The sequence below is a fragment of the Melozone crissalis genome, unplaced genomic scaffold, assembly GCF_028551555.1.
Source record: "Melozone crissalis strain CALT ecotype California unplaced genomic scaffold, PUWL_Pcris_2 ptg000019l_1, whole genome shotgun sequence".
Lineage (NCBI taxonomy): Eukaryota > Metazoa > Chordata > Aves > Passeriformes > Passerellidae > Melozone > Melozone crissalis.
Genome location: NW_026535797.1, coordinates 28,704,325 through 28,723,549, shown reverse-complemented (window position 1 = coordinate 28,723,549; position 19,225 = coordinate 28,704,325). Strand labels below are relative to the sequence as shown.

At 43.4% G+C, this 19,225-nt stretch overlaps 1 protein-coding gene across 2 annotated transcripts in view; it reads right to left on the bottom strand.

Annotated features, from left to right (window-relative positions):
- Positions 1-19,225, bottom strand: part of PHYHIPL (phytanoyl-CoA 2-hydroxylase interacting protein like) — a 54,610-nt gene that overhangs the window by 24,470 nt on the left and 10,915 nt on the right. The window contains exon 1 of one of the 2 annotated variants that reach the window (XM_054276570.1): positions 6,756-6,968. The exons of the other annotated variant lie outside the window; for it this stretch is intronic. Within the exon in view, the coding sequence (XP_054132545.1) occupies positions 6,756-6,861 (106 nt within the window). The 5' untranslated portion in view covers positions 6,862-6,968. Of the gene's footprint in view, positions 1-6,755; positions 6,969-19,225 lie in introns of those variants that run through there. 2 annotated transcript variants of the gene reach the window in all.

Genomic DNA, 19,225 nt, shown 5'->3' with positions numbered 1-19,225 from the left:
ATAGAATAGAAAAATCGAGTTTAAAATGAAAGATAAAAGAGATGAATCAGATTGTAATGGCTTAACTCTTCCTCAATAAAAACAGCTTAGTCTTTGAGATTTGCAGAAGATATATGAAATTTTAAGTGAGGGGTGGGCTCAGCTTCTTCTTCTAGGACACTGCTTCTCAGATGCTGGAGGGGTTAGAATTTCTCTCCCTAAATGATTCCTCCTGCCCTTGTACTCACTGAGAGCTGCTGATCTGCAGGGCTGAAGCAGGGCTGGCAGAGGTGAGACTGACATATGGGAAAACAAGGAAGGAGCTCACGTGCCCACTGGGCTACCATAGAGCCTGTGGCTGGTTCCAGGCTTTGTGTCTGTGAATGATCTACAGAGAGATCACATTTTTGTATTGAGGACAACCTTAAACAGAAGGAGCTGCAAGCACAAGATGGCTTACAAGCACAGGCAGGAAGTGCTCCAGTGGATTCTGTTACAGAATAAATAAAAGAATGCATCTGGGATCTCTAATCTGAAACAAACACAAAGAAGAAGGAACATACACAGGAGACAGTGATGATTAAAATGCTTTAAGTATAAAATTGACTTGAAATTAACTACAAAAGCTATATTATATGTTTGAGTTTCAACCCAGCAATATCAGCACTGGGAAAGAACAGTGATTCTGTAGGTGAATCAAGCATTTCATCATCATGCATCATACATCAAGCATTTCAGTAGCTTTATAAAGGATCTCATGGAGTTGCAGGAAAGAATAATTGAATGAAAAGGAGATGAAATAGAATGGCAGGCAAAACATAAACAGCTTGGTCATTGCCAGACAAAATAACTGATAAAATCATAATCAATAATGTAGGTTTGGGCATCCTAAAGCTCTAAAAGAAGATGAGAAGGAAGAAGGAAGGAAAATAATCCCAAAAATTAATGAATATAAAGGAAGAATTTGGATGACTACATTTCTTGACACCAGGATGTTGAACAGCCAGTTTCAAGCAAAGCCTTGCTACTTAGTGACATCATTACTTATGATATAAACCAAGACAGGATGAAATACTTGCTGAAGTGGAAAACAGGCAAATCATTAGTCTTCTTCTCTTCCTCAACTCTAAAGATCATTCATGAACACTTGTTGCTCCATTTAGTATTTTTCTGTTCCAACAATGAGGAATATATGAAACCTTAGTCTCTAGCAAGAATGTAAAGCTAAAACATTAATTAGCATTTTTCTTTGCAGCAAGAGAGCTTTTGAAGTGATGCATTAGATTTTAACTCCTACCTGAAGCAGAATTATCATTTGTCACCAAAAAAGAAAATATGACAATGTTCAAGTTCAGCCAGGTTAGACATCATTTTATGGAAGAAATACATCAGTGAATTTAAATCTGCAAATTTGCAACCAGGGAGAGGAACAAACCAACAATAAGCATAACCCTGAATTTTGTGTCATATCAAAATATCACAAGTACAAGTACTTCTCTTTTATGCTGGATGTAGAAAATATGAACTGTGCTCCGAACTGTCATAGTTTAAAAAAAAACTAACAAAACTATTCAACAACAAAGCTTCAGGACACTAAAAATGCTGTGAAATTTGGATCTCTCAGTTGTCCCTCATGTGGGAGTCTACCCAGATATTTGATTTTTTCCCATTTCTCAGACATACATGATGACATTTCAGAAATAGAAGTGACACTGCTCCATAATGCCAAAAAGGGGATTTGAAGATTGCATCCAGAGACTGGATGGTGCCACTTTATCCCTTCTGTTTGAAAGGTGAATGTGTACACAATATGGCAATGTAAACCACAATTAATGAACTCCAGAAAAATATTTCTGAATCCTCCAATAAATCCAGCATGGTAATAAACTCCTGAAATAAATCAGAAAACATGAGACATGCTCAAATAACATGAGGAGCCAAAGATGCAAGCTGTTTACATAAACCAGAAATGACATCTTAGCTTATATGATGTAATGTTTTTATACAAGCCTGGTAGACTAAACAGTTGTGATGGTGCCAAGTGTTTGGAAGGTGATGAAATTGATTGAATCTGGCCAAGACACCAGTTCCAGCTCTGATCCTGGTTCCTAAGTACTATCTTCAAATATATAAGGCAAAGTGTAAAAGCACATTAGTGAGATTGTATAGCTCAAGCCATCAATGCTTAGAAATTACCAGAATGAAGCACACTTGAATAACCTTACATTGGACACTTTGTTTAGATTATGATATAGCCTTTAACTGCATGATTACGTACTAATTTTTCCACATAAATTCTGATTCATTCAGCATACATAATGAATAGTGTGTTCATAATGAACTATTTTTCTTGTAACAGCTAGTTGCTTTTGTTCAATGTGTAGTCCCAGGATTTATTTGCTACACATTATTCATATTCTTCTCTGAAGACAAAATTATGAATTTCATCATGGGTTTTTCCATGCACCTCATGGGTTTTCCAGGCTACTACAGCGTCTGACTGATTAACAAACATTCATTAGTTTATTTTGAAAACATTGCTGTGAGGGGAGGCAGCAGTATGCTTCCATGTTACACATGGAAAACTAAGGCACAGGAAAATTACTTAATGTGCTTGATTTTCTCTTCAAAGCCTTTTTTTTTAAAGTCATACTCTCACAGAAGTGAGCAGCAGCCATTGACTCTGAGTACTCCATGGCATCCCTCTCTGCTGGCAAATGCACAAGGAGAATTTGTCATCTTGGGGTCCTGTGTGGCTTTGGAAGATGTCATGCACTGATACACATTGACCCTTCTCTGGCAGTCACACCAAAGCATGGCCTCCTCTGCCCTGTTCCTTGAACTTCTTCCTGCCCCTCTTCCTTCTTCTTTCCCAGTCACACTTCAACAGTCTTGTTCTTCATTCCTAAGGGTGTCCTTTCAGTGCCAGTCTCTCTGCTCAGCAAGTCCCAGTTCCATTCCTTTACTTCTGAGCTCTGTGGTCCAAACTGCCCAGTAACCCCATCTTGTACTTCCTCATTTGTCAAATTAATCTGAGTGAACATGCCCGCACTTCCCTCCCCCGCCCCAGCTTTACTTCCCTGAGCATGCTGCCTGAACTTGGATTGCCTTCCTTGCTCCTTTATCTTCTTTTCCCTTTCTGGTTATTTTGTCCAATTCCCTTTTAACCTAATCCCCATCTTGCAAGTCTTTCCTGTTCTCCCCCCCTTGACCAGCCACTGCTGTCTGTTAGCACCTCCAGGAGCAGTTTTCTTGCCTCACTCCCTCATCTACATGCCCCAAGTTCCAGCATCCTCTTTGGAGGTTTGTTTCTGTGCTCCTCTCCTTTCTGCATTCTGACAGGTGTCATTTGGGTCGGTGTCTCCTGCTTTCCCTCTGCCTGTGCCAAGGAAGGGCAGGGCAGTGGATGACGGTGGGACCCACAGGCACGGTGCATCGTCTGTAGGGGGAGCACAGCCACAGAGGAGCTTCGGGACATTCAGCTGCCGACATCCAAGACTGTTCTACCAAGCCTGGGAAAAGCTTGCTTTTCCTCAAGACTTTCTGACATCAGCTATATTTCTATAGCATTGGCATGCTTATCACACAAAAGATATCCATTCATCTACTCAAGGTTTAATCTCCAGGTAAGACTAATACAAATTTTATAAAAAGGTCACCAGAATGTTCAGCACTGATTAAACATTCATTCGCAGCTTAAGCTTACAAAAGTATGGCTACAATGTTCAAATAAGGTAAAGAAAAATAACAAATGCTACACTTTTTCCTATACACAGAGTGAGTTCAAGAGAGTTCTGAGGAGCTACAGGTTAGACTGTGCATCAGACTGAGCTGTGCTATTGGACCCATGTAAAAGAACAGGAGCAAATAATGCAAGATGCTTTTGAAAATAACACCTCATAAATGGATTTGCAATGTTGCATTCACGTTGAACCAAATCTTATCAGGAGCTTTTATCTAAAAAAAATTTCCAAAGTGCATATATTTCTTATCTCTTATTTAACATTTGTATGTTTTAAAATTGCTTTGATTTGTTGAGAAAGATGACAATGCCTGAAAAAACAACACTGAAAGAAATCCAGAAAAAAATCCAAAAAAATATGAACTGCCATGATATTATTAATTGCTTACTCCAATTTCTAGATTCATGGCTCCTGTATAAACCTTCACAGAAGGTATAACCCAGTTTGCTGAATATAAAACATCTCAATATTAATCCTCTTGTCTTAGAAAATAAGAAAAATATTTTGCTAGCTACATAAATTTTTCATTACTGCTTATGTTTCTACTGCAGCAGTGCTTGCAATTCCAACTAAGTGCATTGCAGAATTTGTCATAGTTGGATGTATAATGTTATGGTTTTACTGGCTGTCTTTCCAGTTAGTACAGCTTAAAGATCAAGGACATTTTCAGAATATGAAAATCTAGCATGATTATAATTTATTATGTGCAATACATTGCTATTTATCACAAGACTTTGTTGGACCTCAATGAAGCAAATCACCTTAAGAACATCACCCTTTTCAACAAAGATACCTTAAAAGAAATTGAAAGTATTTATAATACAAATGTACCCATGTGCAGGGATCTAAATGTATGGTGTGTACATCTGTACACTTATCTCAAAGATGAAAGCCCTAACCTTTGCTTCCTTGTTTAGTGTTTCCATTAAAACAAGCTTTTTGATGCATAAGTGCCACCTGTAGGAAATATTGGAGTATGCTCAAGAGCAGCCCTGTGCCAACTGAGGCACTGAGTTGTCTCCCTGCCATCCCCAACACAGGCAGCTCCTGTGGAAATTCAGACATGCATTGAGGAACAGCCCTGGATGATGGCAGCTTGCTTGATGAAGGTTAGCTTGTAAAGCCACATCTACAGGAAAGTTGTTGTTTTCAAGTCTAACCAAAAAGGAACTGAAACAAAAAAATACTACATTTTTCCATTTGGCTGGTCTGAAGACATTAATCCACAGGAATCAAGCAGTCCTTTACTATTGTGTGTTGATCCAAATAGAGTTTGTCATGATTAAGATGGACAACTTCACTACAATTACTTAGGGTACACAGATATGAAAGATTGCATAATTTATCTATTTTTAATTACAGCTACCATTAATTAAAAGGAATATATGTGAAAAACCCAGTGTAATCTCCACTACTATAAACATAGTTTAGTTTGCTGTGGCAGTAAGTAAGGCATGAATGGATGGAAGTGCGTATATCTTAACTCCAACATTAAAAGAAAAAAATCAAAGAATTTCTAATGTAACTATAAAAATAATACTGATAAAAACCTGATACTGATAAGATAATATCTGAGACTGTTCAATGCCTTACCTTTTTTCCCCCTCCCCCCAATATTACAAGAAAAAATAAGAGCTTACAAAAATTCAGGTTCTTAAATGGCCTGAGTCTTAAATGGTCTTAGAGTCTGCCTAGGTCAAAAAAGTGAAGTATTTAATGCCAATTTTTAAAAAATAACAGAGAAAACTGGCCTGACTCCCTCTATAGCTATCAGCTTTAACTCTTGTGCTCCAAAAATATGCTCACCACAAGGAAAGAGTTTCATTAATTCAGCCGTACCAGTCACTGATAGAGTATCCCTATTCCTTGGTACATTTACTAGGTTACAAATTCCACACCCAAAGCACAATTTGCATCCAAGAATGAGAAGTGATTTTTAATAATTCGATGTGAAACGACAAGATAGAAATTTTCTGATACATGAGAAAAAATGATATGCCACTCTACGAAAAAAATATTAGTTCATTGTTTGACAGCCAGTGAGTGTGTTTAGTTTTGTCAGTCACAGTTGGGTACAAACGACATGTCTCTCTTCTCCCCTAGTCAGCCGTCAGCGTCGCTTCGAGCACGTACACTTGTTTTGGCCGTCCCCCGTCACCACCTGACATTTATCTGCTTGCTTCAACACAGACAACCTTTAACACCCGCCCCTGCTAGTGTGGAACCAAACTTCGCGTGCCTGCCGGGGAACAGACGGGCGGCCGGGCTGACAGCCGCTGTCCCCAGGGCACTGCGGTCTCCGGCGGCGGTGCGGGCGCCAGGCGCGGCGCGGCGGGAGCGCGGCTCGGCTCGGGGCTCGGCTCGGGGCTCGGGGCTCGGCTCGGGGCTCGGGGCTCCGGGCCCGTCGGCGCGGTGCTGTCCGCGGTGCTGAACCGCCTCCCGCTCGGTCTCCCCCCGAGCCCCATCTTGCGAGCCCCAGGCTCGGTCCGCTCGCCGCCTCATGGCTCTCACGAGGGACCGGCAACAAGTCTGGCCGCTTGCCCACGGCAGTCGGCACATCCGCCCGTCTACCTGAAGCACGGGAATTGCCCTGGAATACAAAGGACTTTGGAGACCGCGGGCAATAAAACCCCACCAGGGCCGCTACCCCATCCCTAGCTCCGGACTCTCCGCAGCTCGGGCTCTGGCTCCCGTGGCTGCCTCTCCCAGAACAAGCCCCAGCGTCCATTCCTGGCAGGGGCAGGGTTGTGCATCAGGCTTGCCCGGGGAAATCGCGCTGCAACGCCAGGCACGGCTTAGGGAGCGGCGGTTTTCCCTCCCTTCCCTCCAGCAAGGTGCAACCTTCTCTTTTTCTTTTGTTCTCAATGGCAGGAGGGTGGCGGCAGCGGCGGGAGGGGTGGGGAACACTTGCACCTACAAATTCACGGGGGATAACAAAGGACCATACGACGCGCGGATTAATTTGCATTAGCATCCATGAGGGCAGCAGCATCTTACGTCTGCAGGGATTAGCCGCGCCGAGCCCGGGCTTACCGTCCCTATCGCAGAGCTGAATCGCCTCCAGGCTGAGGTTCTTGATCACCTCCTCGCAGGGGCTCGTGGGGCTGCTCATGGTGTGCGCCAGGCGCGGAGCCTCCATCGCGCCCCTCGCCGCTGCCTGCTGTGGCTTGGCCGGGGGCTGGGGCTGGGGCTGGCCGGCTCGGGTGCAGAGCCGCGCGGCAGCGCTTCCCGGCGCCGCCCGGCTCGGCTGCGAGCGCTCGGCGGAGGAGGCGGGCGAGGAGCGGATTTGTCACCGCAGCGAGCCGGGGAGGGGGCAGCAGCGAGGCGGGCGGCCGGCGCGCCCCGGGATCCGCGTTTAAAGGGGCCGCGGCCGCCGCCTCGGAGCCGTCCCTTCCCCCTCCGCTCCTTATGTAACCGCAGCCGCGCTTCCACGGGAAGCTCCCGGCCAGTCCGACCCCTCCGGGTCAGGCCGTGCGAACGGCCGGTCCGGGTCCCAGCCGGCCTGCCTCGAACACAGCTTCCCACCGCCGCGGCGTGGCTTCTTTCGAGGTTACTCCATAACCCGACAGAGTCCCCAAGGCACAACCATCCCCAAGCCACAGTTAGCGACTTGCCCTTGCCTAAGCGCACAGCCCACCATGACCGCGCTGTGCAATCACACCCAGCTGCAAGGGTCTGCCGTCCACTCTGATCCTTCCTGATTATGCAAGAATTTGCAGAAAGAAATATTAGCCTTTCTAAATGTTAGAAAGAAATATTTAGGTTTATCAATCTAAAACCTAGAAAAGCTGGCAGAAGGTAATTGATTGCAAGAGAGGGTATGGGAATGAGCCATTTCTTGCTATCTGCCCTGCACACTTCCCACCTGCCTTTTTTGTGGGAAGGAGAAATAATCCACATGGTATTGGTGCCATTCCTATCAAGCCTTTTTGAAAAGTACTTATCAGTTTCCACCTTCAGAAACAAGAATGGGGCCAGAGAAGGAGAAAATTTAAAAAGGAATAGGATAATAAATTAAACTTGTGTAGCATTGAGCCATCATCAGGTGTGACAGCGCAGCTCCCTGCCCACCACAGGCCTGCAGGCTGGACAAAGGAGCAGCCTGTGGGCCTGGGGCTGCAGGAGTGCACTGCTTTCTCCAGGTTATGGACTGGCTGTGGGATCAAGCTCACCATGCTGGGATGGGATCACCAGTTTCCAGACAAAGTGGTTTGAGCCCATTTCCTACCACACATTAACAACAAGCATTCCCGGCACCGGTTTGTTGTTTCACCAAAATAAAATTGACACTGTTTAGCTACTGATCATGAGATATCAGCACTGGTTGCTTTGAGAAACAGCAGTTCATTGCATGCAGGCTCCCACCAAGACTGAGGCTGTGATGTTTCTTGGTCAGCATTGTGTGACAGCAAGTCCTGAGAGTCCCTAAAGCTCCCATTTCCCTTTTTGCAGTCCCAAGTTCTCCCTCACTGATCTTGCCCAGCAGCAAGCCCCAAGCACAGCTGGATGTCTGTCATCCCACTAACACTGGACTTTGGGATCCTTCCATTCTCTATGATGGTTTCCAGGGACACTAATCTCAGAAAATGAACTCTGCTGTTGCCTTTCCTGAAGCCACAGACAAGTGCTGCAGCCTAGAAGCAAGGAACAGTTTTCAGGAGCCTGGATTCCTCTGACACCTTCAATAATCTGTAGTACATCCTGGGGAGAAAGAGCAATGCTGAGCACCCTTCTGGGACTGTGTACTCTTTACACCCCCCCCCCCCCCCCTCCATTCTTTCTTGTTCATCTTTTTTTTTTTTTTTTTCCTCCCTGCTCTTTATGTCTCTGATGTTTTTCATCATGATGTAAAATGAGTGCAGAGGGGTCAGGCAGAGAGAAATGGAATGAGTGGGAAGGGAACCTAAAGGAAGAGAAAATGAAAAGGAAGTAATAACAGGAAGGGAGAGTGTGAGTCAATGGGGAGGTGGGAAGGGAGAGGAATATATGAATGAATGCACAGACAGAATGAGGACAAATTTAGAATCAGAAAGGGAAGAAATTAAAGTGGGTGAGACTGCATTCATCAGGTTTTAATTTTGTCTCTGACAGGCATTAATTCCCTGTGCTGAATCAAAACCTTTCTCCTTGATATTGCAACTGTTCTTAGCACACAGGCATCTCCTACGTAAGGCTGGAAAATTTCTTTCCCTGAAGATGGTGTATTTAGTCTCTCAGCCTTATGTTCCACATTCATTCCCTTCCACAATGTGGCAGACACTTCAGCAGCTCACACAATCTTGTTACTTTGCTATAACATTATATAAAGTCCATTTGAAACACACACTGTTCTTGAATACTGGGAGAATTCCCAATTTATTCTCTCTGCCTCTATTTTATACACCTTTCTCTCCTCTACTTCTTATTCTATGCAACTGAAATCAGGTTTTTAAGAACGGATGGATTTTGCATAGCTCTTGAAAGCACACAGCTTTGGGGGTGTTCCCATTCCTCAGAGGCCTCTCATTTCTCAGCTACCTTGTAGCAATAACCCCTGTCTGAGCTCTATCTATTTCTTTCTCCACACCATTACAATTTTTTTTAAGAAAAGACTGATTAACTCTCCAACTACCAGCAGCCCTCAGTGTAAGTGTAGAGCAGAGAAACCTTTCCCATAGCTCTGCTTTTCTAAAGCTAGACCTGCCTGAGACAGTATTTTGCAGAGTCACACTTCAGGCTGCATGCTTCCTTCAGCCTATCGCCACTCCCATCACCTGGGCAAGGGATCAACATTTTTTAAAGCTCAAATTCCTCCCAGATGTGATTCCACGCAATCACTTGGCAATGAATTTAGTCCTAGGTATTTCAGTCTCAGAGCACACAATGCTCTCATGGTGGTTTTTTCACCTGAGAGAACTATACTCTGCTTGTCTTAACAAGGAATATCATTGTCTGAGGCACAAGTTATGTTTGTGCTAAAGGATGACAGTCTCAGCATATAATCAGAAAGTTTATTCTGTGACAGATTATCCCTGACAGTCTTTAGCAAAAAATGTCACATATCACAAATATGGGTCAACATTATGTAATGGAAAGTCTGCCAATGGCAGCACAATGTTAGAGACAGCAGAGGGTCATGTGCTTAGAACTGCAAAAGCTTGCAAAGAATTTACCACAACAGCAACCTCTCAGACTTCCAACCTTTAGATAAACAGAATCTTACAACTTCTGTAGTTCAACAACAACAGTGTGTCTGTTATTACAGCACCCTCACACAAGGAGAGCAGAGCAGCATTTTCTAGCGTGATGCACACACCCAGAAACGTGAGCTGTGACACACAGCCCTTGCCTGGCAAGATCCAACAATCTCAGCTCTCCTGCCTCAGCCTGGCATTCACAGTGCCCCAGGTAGGTCAGCAAGATCTTGCTGCAGGGCTACCACTCTACAGAAGAAAGGCACAGAGGCTGCCAGCCAGCTGGAGAGAGGTGTGCCTTTTTTCCTAAAAGGCACAGCCTCATTCATGCCATAAAAGCAAGGGGAAAAGGGATTCCTGGGTATTCCTTTCCTCCCCTCCTGCACAATTACAAAGTTCAGCCCCACCTGTGTTGCACTGTGTTTTGGGAAAATCGCTGTGCATTAGCAGCAGAGCACAGCACAGAGCTGGGCAACCCCATTCTTAGTATTTGAAAACTCTTTTTTATTTCATTGTAGCAGGTTTTTATCTGCAAGTTATAAAAGAAACCCCCTTTCTCAGACCTCAGCAAGACTCAGAGTTCCAGCTCTGCCTTCCCACTTGGGAATAAAAAACAACTTGTGTTATTGCTCAGTGGACTGTGCAAGCAGAAGGCAAAAAGGCTACAGACATGTTTTTTCAGGAAAGAAAAACCAGGGAGGAATTAAAGACAGCATTTTGGGATTATTTTCCTCCTAATAATATGTCACCTTTGGTGAGAAAAGCAAAATAATAAAGGACAGATAGAAAGAAGGATGGAAATCAGTATTGAGGATGAGTCCTAAAAGATACACTGGCTAAACTTAGCAACTAATCCCTGAAGTTTCATGGAAATAAATTCTTTGCAATTTCACAGTCCTTCTCTGTCTTTTATGGACATGTCAACTGTTTCAAGTGTGCAAAGGCACACACTTGAAAAAGGATTGTGTGCAAAAACCAACATAGAACTGAAGTAAAATCCACAGACTGGTGACAGAAAGACAAAACACCCACCCCAAAACGCAAGACCCTAAGTGAAAGCCATGGCTCCATAGAGTTCATGTGCAGTGTGACACCTCATCCTGCTGAGAAAGACATTGGTGTATGGCAATTTAGAGCACTGGGTGCAGTATCTAACCAGGAACTTCTTTGTTTTTTCTCAGATAACAAAGCAAGAACCTCCAGAAGTGCTGAAACAAGGAGGATGATGGCAGAGGTCCCTTTTACACTCTAGGAAAATCCAAGGCAGAGGAGCACCGTTTGTTCTCAGCTCTAGAGTGAGTCTCTGTCCCTCTCTGCAAAGGTACCAGCACAGCCTGGCACCCTGACACCAAGTCCAGCAGTGAGGCTCCAGCTCTCCTGGAAATGTCTCTGCCTGCTGCTCTCTGCTTCAGCATTGTTTGAGATGCTGGGAAACCCCACAGCTTCTGGGAACCCTCCAGTGAGGTGCATGCAGTGGCTCATACATCTCAAAATGTCTCTCCTTCCCTGTTCAGAGGGCTTCATTGCAGCAACTGAATTCAGTTTATGCATTCAGGCTTCTCTTGCAAGGCCATAAAGCATACTTTGAAACATCAAAGACACAATTCTGAGGCAATCTTGTGCCAGGGAACCTACTCATGAATCTGGAAAAATGGCTTCAGTGTAGGCAAAAGCAGTCGACAACTTGCAGAAAAAGATAATCAGTCCATGAAAAAGACAACCAAGGGCATATAAGATAGAAATTCACTAAAGCACAAATGGGATGGCCAGAGTCTGACGCTGCCAAGACTCCCAATACAGGAGTTAGAGGATGTCAATTGCAGTTAATAGCAGCAGCTTCAGAGCAAACAAAAGGATGTGGTACGTCCTGCAATGAATGTTATGGTTGTGAGACTAAAGGACAGTGCCAGTGCTAGAAATTTTTGTTCATTCAAGGGAAGGCTGGAAAAGTTCACGCAAAAGGAATCATTTGGAGTTACTAAAACCACAAGTGACTGAGCCCTAAGCTGAAAACCAACAGAGTCCAGGGAACAGTTACTGAAGACTGTTATATGTGCTTGTTATGCCTTTCATCTTCGGTAAATACCCATTTTCAGCCACTGTTAAAGGGGCTGCACTATCCTGGCTGAGCCCTTGGTCTGACCCAGGACAGTCACAGAAGTGCCCTGCTATCCAGCCCTTCATTCCTTACCACCCACTACTGCCACTGTCCTCATTCATGAGGAAAACTTCAGAGTATGGAGCCCTCTGATGGTACCAGTTGGGTGTGCAAATCTCAACCTAATCTAAGCAATACAAACAATCTAAAGGGAATATTCCTCTCTGAATAAGAAAGATATCAAGCAAATTATCATTTTATTAATGTTGCTTTCTTAATTTGAGTTTTCTGATTATACAGTCTGAATAAGCATCTAAGAAAGACAAATTCTTTCATATGCAAAAAAAAAAAGTATTTGTAGTTCATAAAATTTATTTGTCCCTTAGTGGTCACAAAGTGCTGTTAATGCTTAGCATTATTACTTATTAATTTAATTTTAAGTTTAGCCTCCCTTTATGAGATCCAGAGTAACCTTAGAGAACAATCTGAACCTCTCTCCTCTGTGCTGTAAATCAGTCTTCCTACTTTTGTAACCACTTTCACATTTAATTAATGCCTTATCCTCCAGACATTGGAACATATCTTGACCTTTAAAGGATACTACTGTCTGCTTATCCTTGACCATGCTGACTGCTATTCAGATTTAGTTTCTGTCTACAGTTCAGTGGCCAGCTTTCATACCTTTAAGTGAATTTTAGCCCCGGCTGACTTGTTTCAATAATTTCCTTAAGATATTATGTGGCACAGCATCAAATGTCTTTGTAAAGTCTTGATGCTGTTCTGTCCTCTGCTTATCTTGTGGCTTCATTGTAAAAGATGTGGAGGATAAACATTCTGATTGGTCTGCCTTGGTGTGCTATAGTACACCTGGGCCATAGCAGGGTCTCATTACACCATTCACCTCCATGTAAATACATTGCCCCCTTCAGCTTCACTATTTATAGTATTTGTTTCAATTTGGAGCCATGCCCATAGGACAATAGTTTCCATAGTTACTCTTAATTCAGTTTTTAAAGACTTCTGGCATGCTGACACTTTATTAGTCTCCTGATACTTCCTCAATTCTCTGTGGGGTTTTTTACCAACTAGCTGTTCCATCAGTTCTTTAAATATCTGAAGGGGCACCTCAGATGCATTTGTTCAAGTGATGTTATTTCATTATGCATTTCTTAGTTACTTTTTCCCAGCAGTTCATAATTACATCAATGATTTCTTAAGCAAGCCATTATTTAAAGTTTAATCTCCTTCCCAATAAACTTCATGGCAAAAGTCCAATTAGTCTTAGGGAGAATAAGAACTGGTCTCAAAATTTATCTCCTTATTACAAATTAATTACAATTAATATTTTCTTGGTCAAGTAATTTTATGTTATTGTGCCTTCAAGACTTATAACATAGTCTTTTCCTATTATTTTTAACCTCTTGGCAGCTGTTTCAGTGTATCCTCATGCTGTCCCTGTTTCTCTCCTGTGTACTAAACTTGGAATGTAAAACCCTGTTTTGGTGACCCTCCAGTTTTCTGTTTCTAGCACAGTTCATATTTTAGTTTTACTTGTTTAAATAGCCCACAGTGACCCATTATCTCTTCAATGTTTCCCATTTTCATTGGAACAAGATACATTTCTGCTGGCTTTTCCTGACAGTATCCTCTCATGTTCCCCCTATTGCCCTTCCCCTTTCCACAAAACCTTTTCTGAAACTCTCTCAACTGATCCTGTGAATGAGATTTTCCTCATAATACTACACCCTTTCACTGGATAACCAAAACTCTTCAGATAGCCAAGAAGAATGTACATTAATAAAGATAATGAAGAAAGTCTAAGTGATTAGTTCCTGAGGGTCATCTCATGATCTCATTTTCTTATAACTATAGAACTATAAGCATTTTGCATAAGCACAGAAAATGGGATCTAGGTTGATGTCACTGCTTTTGTACCACCACAATCTGCTGTGACTGAGCTGATGTGGCAACACAGGACTGACACCATTGCCTCATCCCCCACTGCTACCATGAACACAGCCAGTTAACCACTGAGGAAACACCAGGAAGATTGGGTTAAATCAGTGAGAGCAGGAACACCAAGACATTCCCTCTCCTTAGCTCAGAGACTGGAGGAGCAGTGAGACTGATCTTAAATTTCTTTCATTTGGTTCAGTCACTTACTACAAGCTCTCATACTGTTTTTCAGATCTATGATTATTTATATACATGTTTTGCATTGACCCAGCCTGGATGCCAGGTGCCCACCAAAGCTGCTCTGTCACTGCTCTCCTCAGCTGGACAGGGGACAGAAAATGTACAGAAAAGCTTGTGGCTTGATATAAGGGCAGGGAGAGATCACTCAGCAGTGACTGTCATGAGCAAAATGGAATTAGCTTATAGAACTGAATTTAATTTACCACTAACGAAAATTAGAGTGAGATCATGAGAAGTAAAACAAATCTTAAAAACACCTTCCCCCACTCCGCCCTACCCTCATTTTGGGCTGCACTGCCTCCCCAACCAGTGGCCTAGAGAGATCAGGAATGGGGATATGGGCAGCTCATCACAGATTGCTTTTGCTGCTGCTCAGGGAGAAGAGTCCTTCCCTGCTCCAGCACGGGGTCCCTGTCACAGGAGACAGATTTCTCCACAGACCTCCCCAGTGTGAGTCCTTCCCACAGGCTACAGTGCTCCCTGAACTGCTCCAGAGTGGGCACTGCCCCATGCAGTCCCTCAGGACCAGTCTGCTCTGCATGGGTCCCCCATGGGGTCACAATCCCTGCCAACAAACCTGCTCCAGCGTGGGCTCCTCTCCCCACAGTTTTGCATGTCCTTCCCAGGAACCTGCTCCAGCATGGGCTTGCCACAGATTCACAGTGCTCTTTAGGGCTTTCCTGTGCTCTGGCATGGCTCTCCATGAGCTGCAGGCTGGTCTCTTCTTCCCTGAGGGTTTTCTTGGGCTGTTGGGGGTCAATCTGCCCTGCCATGGTCTGCACCACGAGCTGTAGGCGAATCTGCTCTGGCACATGCAGCACCTCCTGCCCTTCCTGCACTGACCTTGGTGTCTGCTGAGTGTTTCTCTCACGTATTCTCAGTCCTCCCTTCCCTGTCTGTAATTATTTCTACACAATAACTTTTTTTTTTCCTTCTTAAATATGTTATCACAGATGTATTACTACAATTTCTGACTGGCCTGGCCTTGGCCAGCAGTGGGTCTGTCTTGGAGCTGGCTGACTTTGGCTCTGTTGGACATGGGGGAAGCTTCCAGCAGCTGCTCCCTTAAGCCACTCCTGTCCCCTCCCTGCTACACAGACCCAATGCAATATGCTATCCACAGTTAAAATGTCACAAAATTTCACAAGAAATAATTTCACATTAAAAACAGCAATGAAGGGCTGTATTTTCCATGGGTTTGCTCTGGTAGGAATGCATGTCCTCTTTGCACCCATATAGAGGCAGATTAAATAAAGAAATAAACAATAAAATGAGCATTTGTCTGTAGCACTGTTTCTTTAACAACATCCACAAGCATTTTAATTAAACCATGTTGTGCTCTGAATTATGTCCTACTGCTGTTACTTGTGTTCTGAATATATGTCAGCCCTGCAGTATGTTATTTATTGGTAGTGTAGCAATCCGTACAGATTTCCAGTTGCTGTACATACACAGTGCCCTGGAGTGTTTAAAGTCAGTGGAGGAGTTGTGGCTTTCTGTGAGCTTGAAAATCCTAGAACTGACTCAAAATCTGTTAGTGACTGATTCACTGCTCCTGCTTCTTAAACCAGGCTGCACAGGAGGATAACTGCAAAGGCCATCCTTAGCCTAAGGAGTTTATTTGCCTTAGGATCTTTCTGCAGTCAGTGGAGAGTACAAAAATCCTCATCTGTGTCTCAAAGGGAGTTCATTGTGGGTGCTCAGAGTTGCTCCAGAGGAAATGCTTCCTCTTGATTCTACAGGAAGCAGGGAGAGAAAAACCTTCTGAGGCTAAATTTAGTCTTTGTGAATGCCCTCTAAATTGTTCCTATGTGTGTTTGCAAGAGCCATCTTTGATAACCTGCACTGTATTCTGGAGTGAGAAATGAGAGCAGCAAACAAATTTGGCAAAACTCTCTCCAGGGCTAACACAAGCTCTTCAGCTCCTTCTCCAAGGTTCAGGGGGCTTAATCTCCACATGCTGATAGGGACAGGGCTGCCTGCAAAGCAGAACAAGTGTTCATTTATCCAGCACAGCTGTTGCCTGATGACAGAGGTCCGACAGTGGCTCCTGTGTGATGGAATGTGGGGCTGTGTTCAGACTTGTCTGATCACTGGTTATCTGACACCTGCTGAACCCACATCAAATGCTCGTCATTTGAAAATTCTGTTCCTCTGATTTCCTCTATTTCTTCCATGTTAACTTCTAACCCAATATCTTGCATTAGTTTTTTAAATCAAATTTACTAGGGTTATTTATCTAATTTTTCTTTTAAATGCCAGTATTTTTCTTCTTGATTCTCTCTGTTCTTATTTTATCCATTTTCAGTCTAACCTCCCCTACTCCCATCTGTCTGAGAGCCAGCTTCTGATTAATGCATCTCCACATAAATTCAATTTAGCCATCGACAGTACATTTTTGGGGTTGATCACATGACATCCACCTGGTTATTTCTGGGATGAGGAGGGAAAATGAGGTAAAAAGCAGCAAAATAAGTTGCTTTCTGTGTTGAAGCAGTTGATTTTAATTAATGAAATTTAATTTTACTTGTTTTGCGTGGCAAAGTTTTGGTTGCTACAGGGAGAAGTTGCTGAAGTTTCCCCTAGGTCTGATGGACCCAGCTCCAGGGTGGACCCACCCACATTGGTGGCAGGACCTCTGGGATAACAGATGTAAGAAGAGGGAAAAGACTGTGCAAGAGCAATCAGAAGGGAGGAATATGTGACAGAAACAATGCAGCAGACACCTAGGTCAGTGGAAAAGGAGGGGGAGGAGGTGCTCCAAGCTCTGGAGCTGAGATTCCCCTGCAGCCTGTGGGAAGGACTCGCGTTGGATAAGTTCTAGAGGAACTGCCTTCCATGGGACAGACCCCATGCTGGAGCAAGGGAAGAGAGAGAGCAGCTCTCCCTTGAGAAGGAAGGGGCAGCAGAGAAAATGTGTGATAAACCAACCAAACCCCAAATTCCCCATTCCCCTGTGCCACAGGTTGGGGTGGAGATAGCAAAAATGAGGAGCGAAGATGGGGAAGAAAGGAGAGGAGGGAGGGAAGGTGTTTTAAGACTTAGTTTTTATTTCCTGTTATCCTACTCTGGTTTGATTGGTGATATATTAAGCTAATTTCCCCTAGCTGAGTGCATTTTGCCCATGACAGTAATTGCTGACTGATCTCTCCCTGCCCTGATTTTGACACACAAGCCTTTCATTACATTTTCTCTCCCTTACCCAGCTGAGAAGGGCAGCGACAGAGCAGCTTTGGTGGGCACCTGGTACCCACCACATAAATTTTTTGGTCTCTGGTCCTTAGCAAGCTACTTACAGTAGCTGCCAGTTGACAAGCAAATTGTGTGGATTTTATCAATCTTATAACATATTGCCTGTCATGCTGTGGAAGTATTAATTTGTACACATAAGTGACAGTAAAGTTTTCTAATACCATATCAAGCATAGCAACAGATATGAGGTATGAGGTGGAGCTATACAGTTTTGTACCTTAAATGCCAATCTAGATTAGCCCTACTATTTTGTGTGGGCAAAAACTAGACTACTGCAATTTAATTTCTTGCATTTTTAAAACAGTCATTATATTTTTAAAGCTATTTTAATGCTGTAGCTCCATCAAATTAATGTAGAGGTTGCACCAGCATAATTATACACACCCCTACAGTCATATAGCTACAGTTCACCAAATCTAAGGACAGCCTTCCCCCTTAATTTCTGTGTACCATCAAACTGCTCCTGCCAGGAATGAATTAGACCTGGTATTAAGGCAGGACTGAACCCTGTATGGGTTTTTGGAGGAGAGCCAAATGTTCACGTATATTAAAACCTCTAGAAATGCATTACTACATACGTGTTTGCATTCATAAAATTTATGAAGCAAAGCTGTTCAGAAAAGAAAGATATGACACAGAGTCAGCCTAAGGAGAGATTGAAAATGGAAATATTTTATCACTAACCAATGACTGTTTTAATTTGTCTAATAGTGCAATAGAAATGAGTGCCAAATCCTCCATTCTCTGCAGACAGTTTGAGGCCTGAGGAAAAAAATCTTCATTACCACTTTTTTATTGTTCTTTCTTGAAGTTGAGTAATATATCACTATAAACTAGGGGAAACAAATGAGGTATAAATCAAGCTAAATTCAAGGATTAATGAGATTAGAAGCTATCAGATCCATGGGCTATCTATAAACTGACCACTAAGCCTTATGCCCTCAGGAGTTAATTACAGAGGTATCACAACACTGAAAATGCACATGACTGGCCTCCACCTGAATTACAAACATACCTTTCCAGTTCTAGCACAGGAGCAGTGATGTCTGACAAAAATGTGGCAGCAAATAATTCAGAGACAAAAGACAGAAAAGTACTCCTTAATGTCTTCAGGCCCTCCTCCCATGCTTAGGAGGCATGAGGGAATGAGGGAGGCTCAGTGACAAATAAGATAAAAATTGGGAAGCCCAGATGTCAAAGCAGAGGTTGGTCCCCCTGCCTCCTCTCACCAGAGCATTCAAAATTGCCTTTATAATTAACACTTGTAGAAAATGATTAAAAAGTGTGCAGTGATCATGATGGACAAAGTGGGGAGACCCAAGCCCTCTAGATCTTGGTTCTGTTTTGGTGCAGAGTTTCTGCAGCTGAAATGGTGCCATGCAGCCCTTTTGGGAACAGTTGCTGTCAGGAAGCATTATGAACTCACAGTCAGTCTGGACAAAATGCTCATTCCAAATGTGGCTCTTTGGCTGCAGGAGGCAAATACTGGGAGTTAAGAGGAGTGTCAATAAAGAAACAGGAACAAGCAGTGGGGTTAGACTACAGTCACTCTGGGGGTTTGAGCACTCATTAAAATCACTGCCTGACAGCACTGTCTAAATGGAAATGTTATGCAAATGGTGAATTCATCCTGGAGTAAAATCTCCTTCCAGTATCTTGCTGGCAAAAGCACTTTTCAGGCTGAAATAGATCATGCAACCAGTTTTAGAGAGAACATGTAAGTCTTATCCTTATTTTCTCATTTTGGATTTTTCCCTCTCGAGGGATGGTGGTCTGAACTCCTT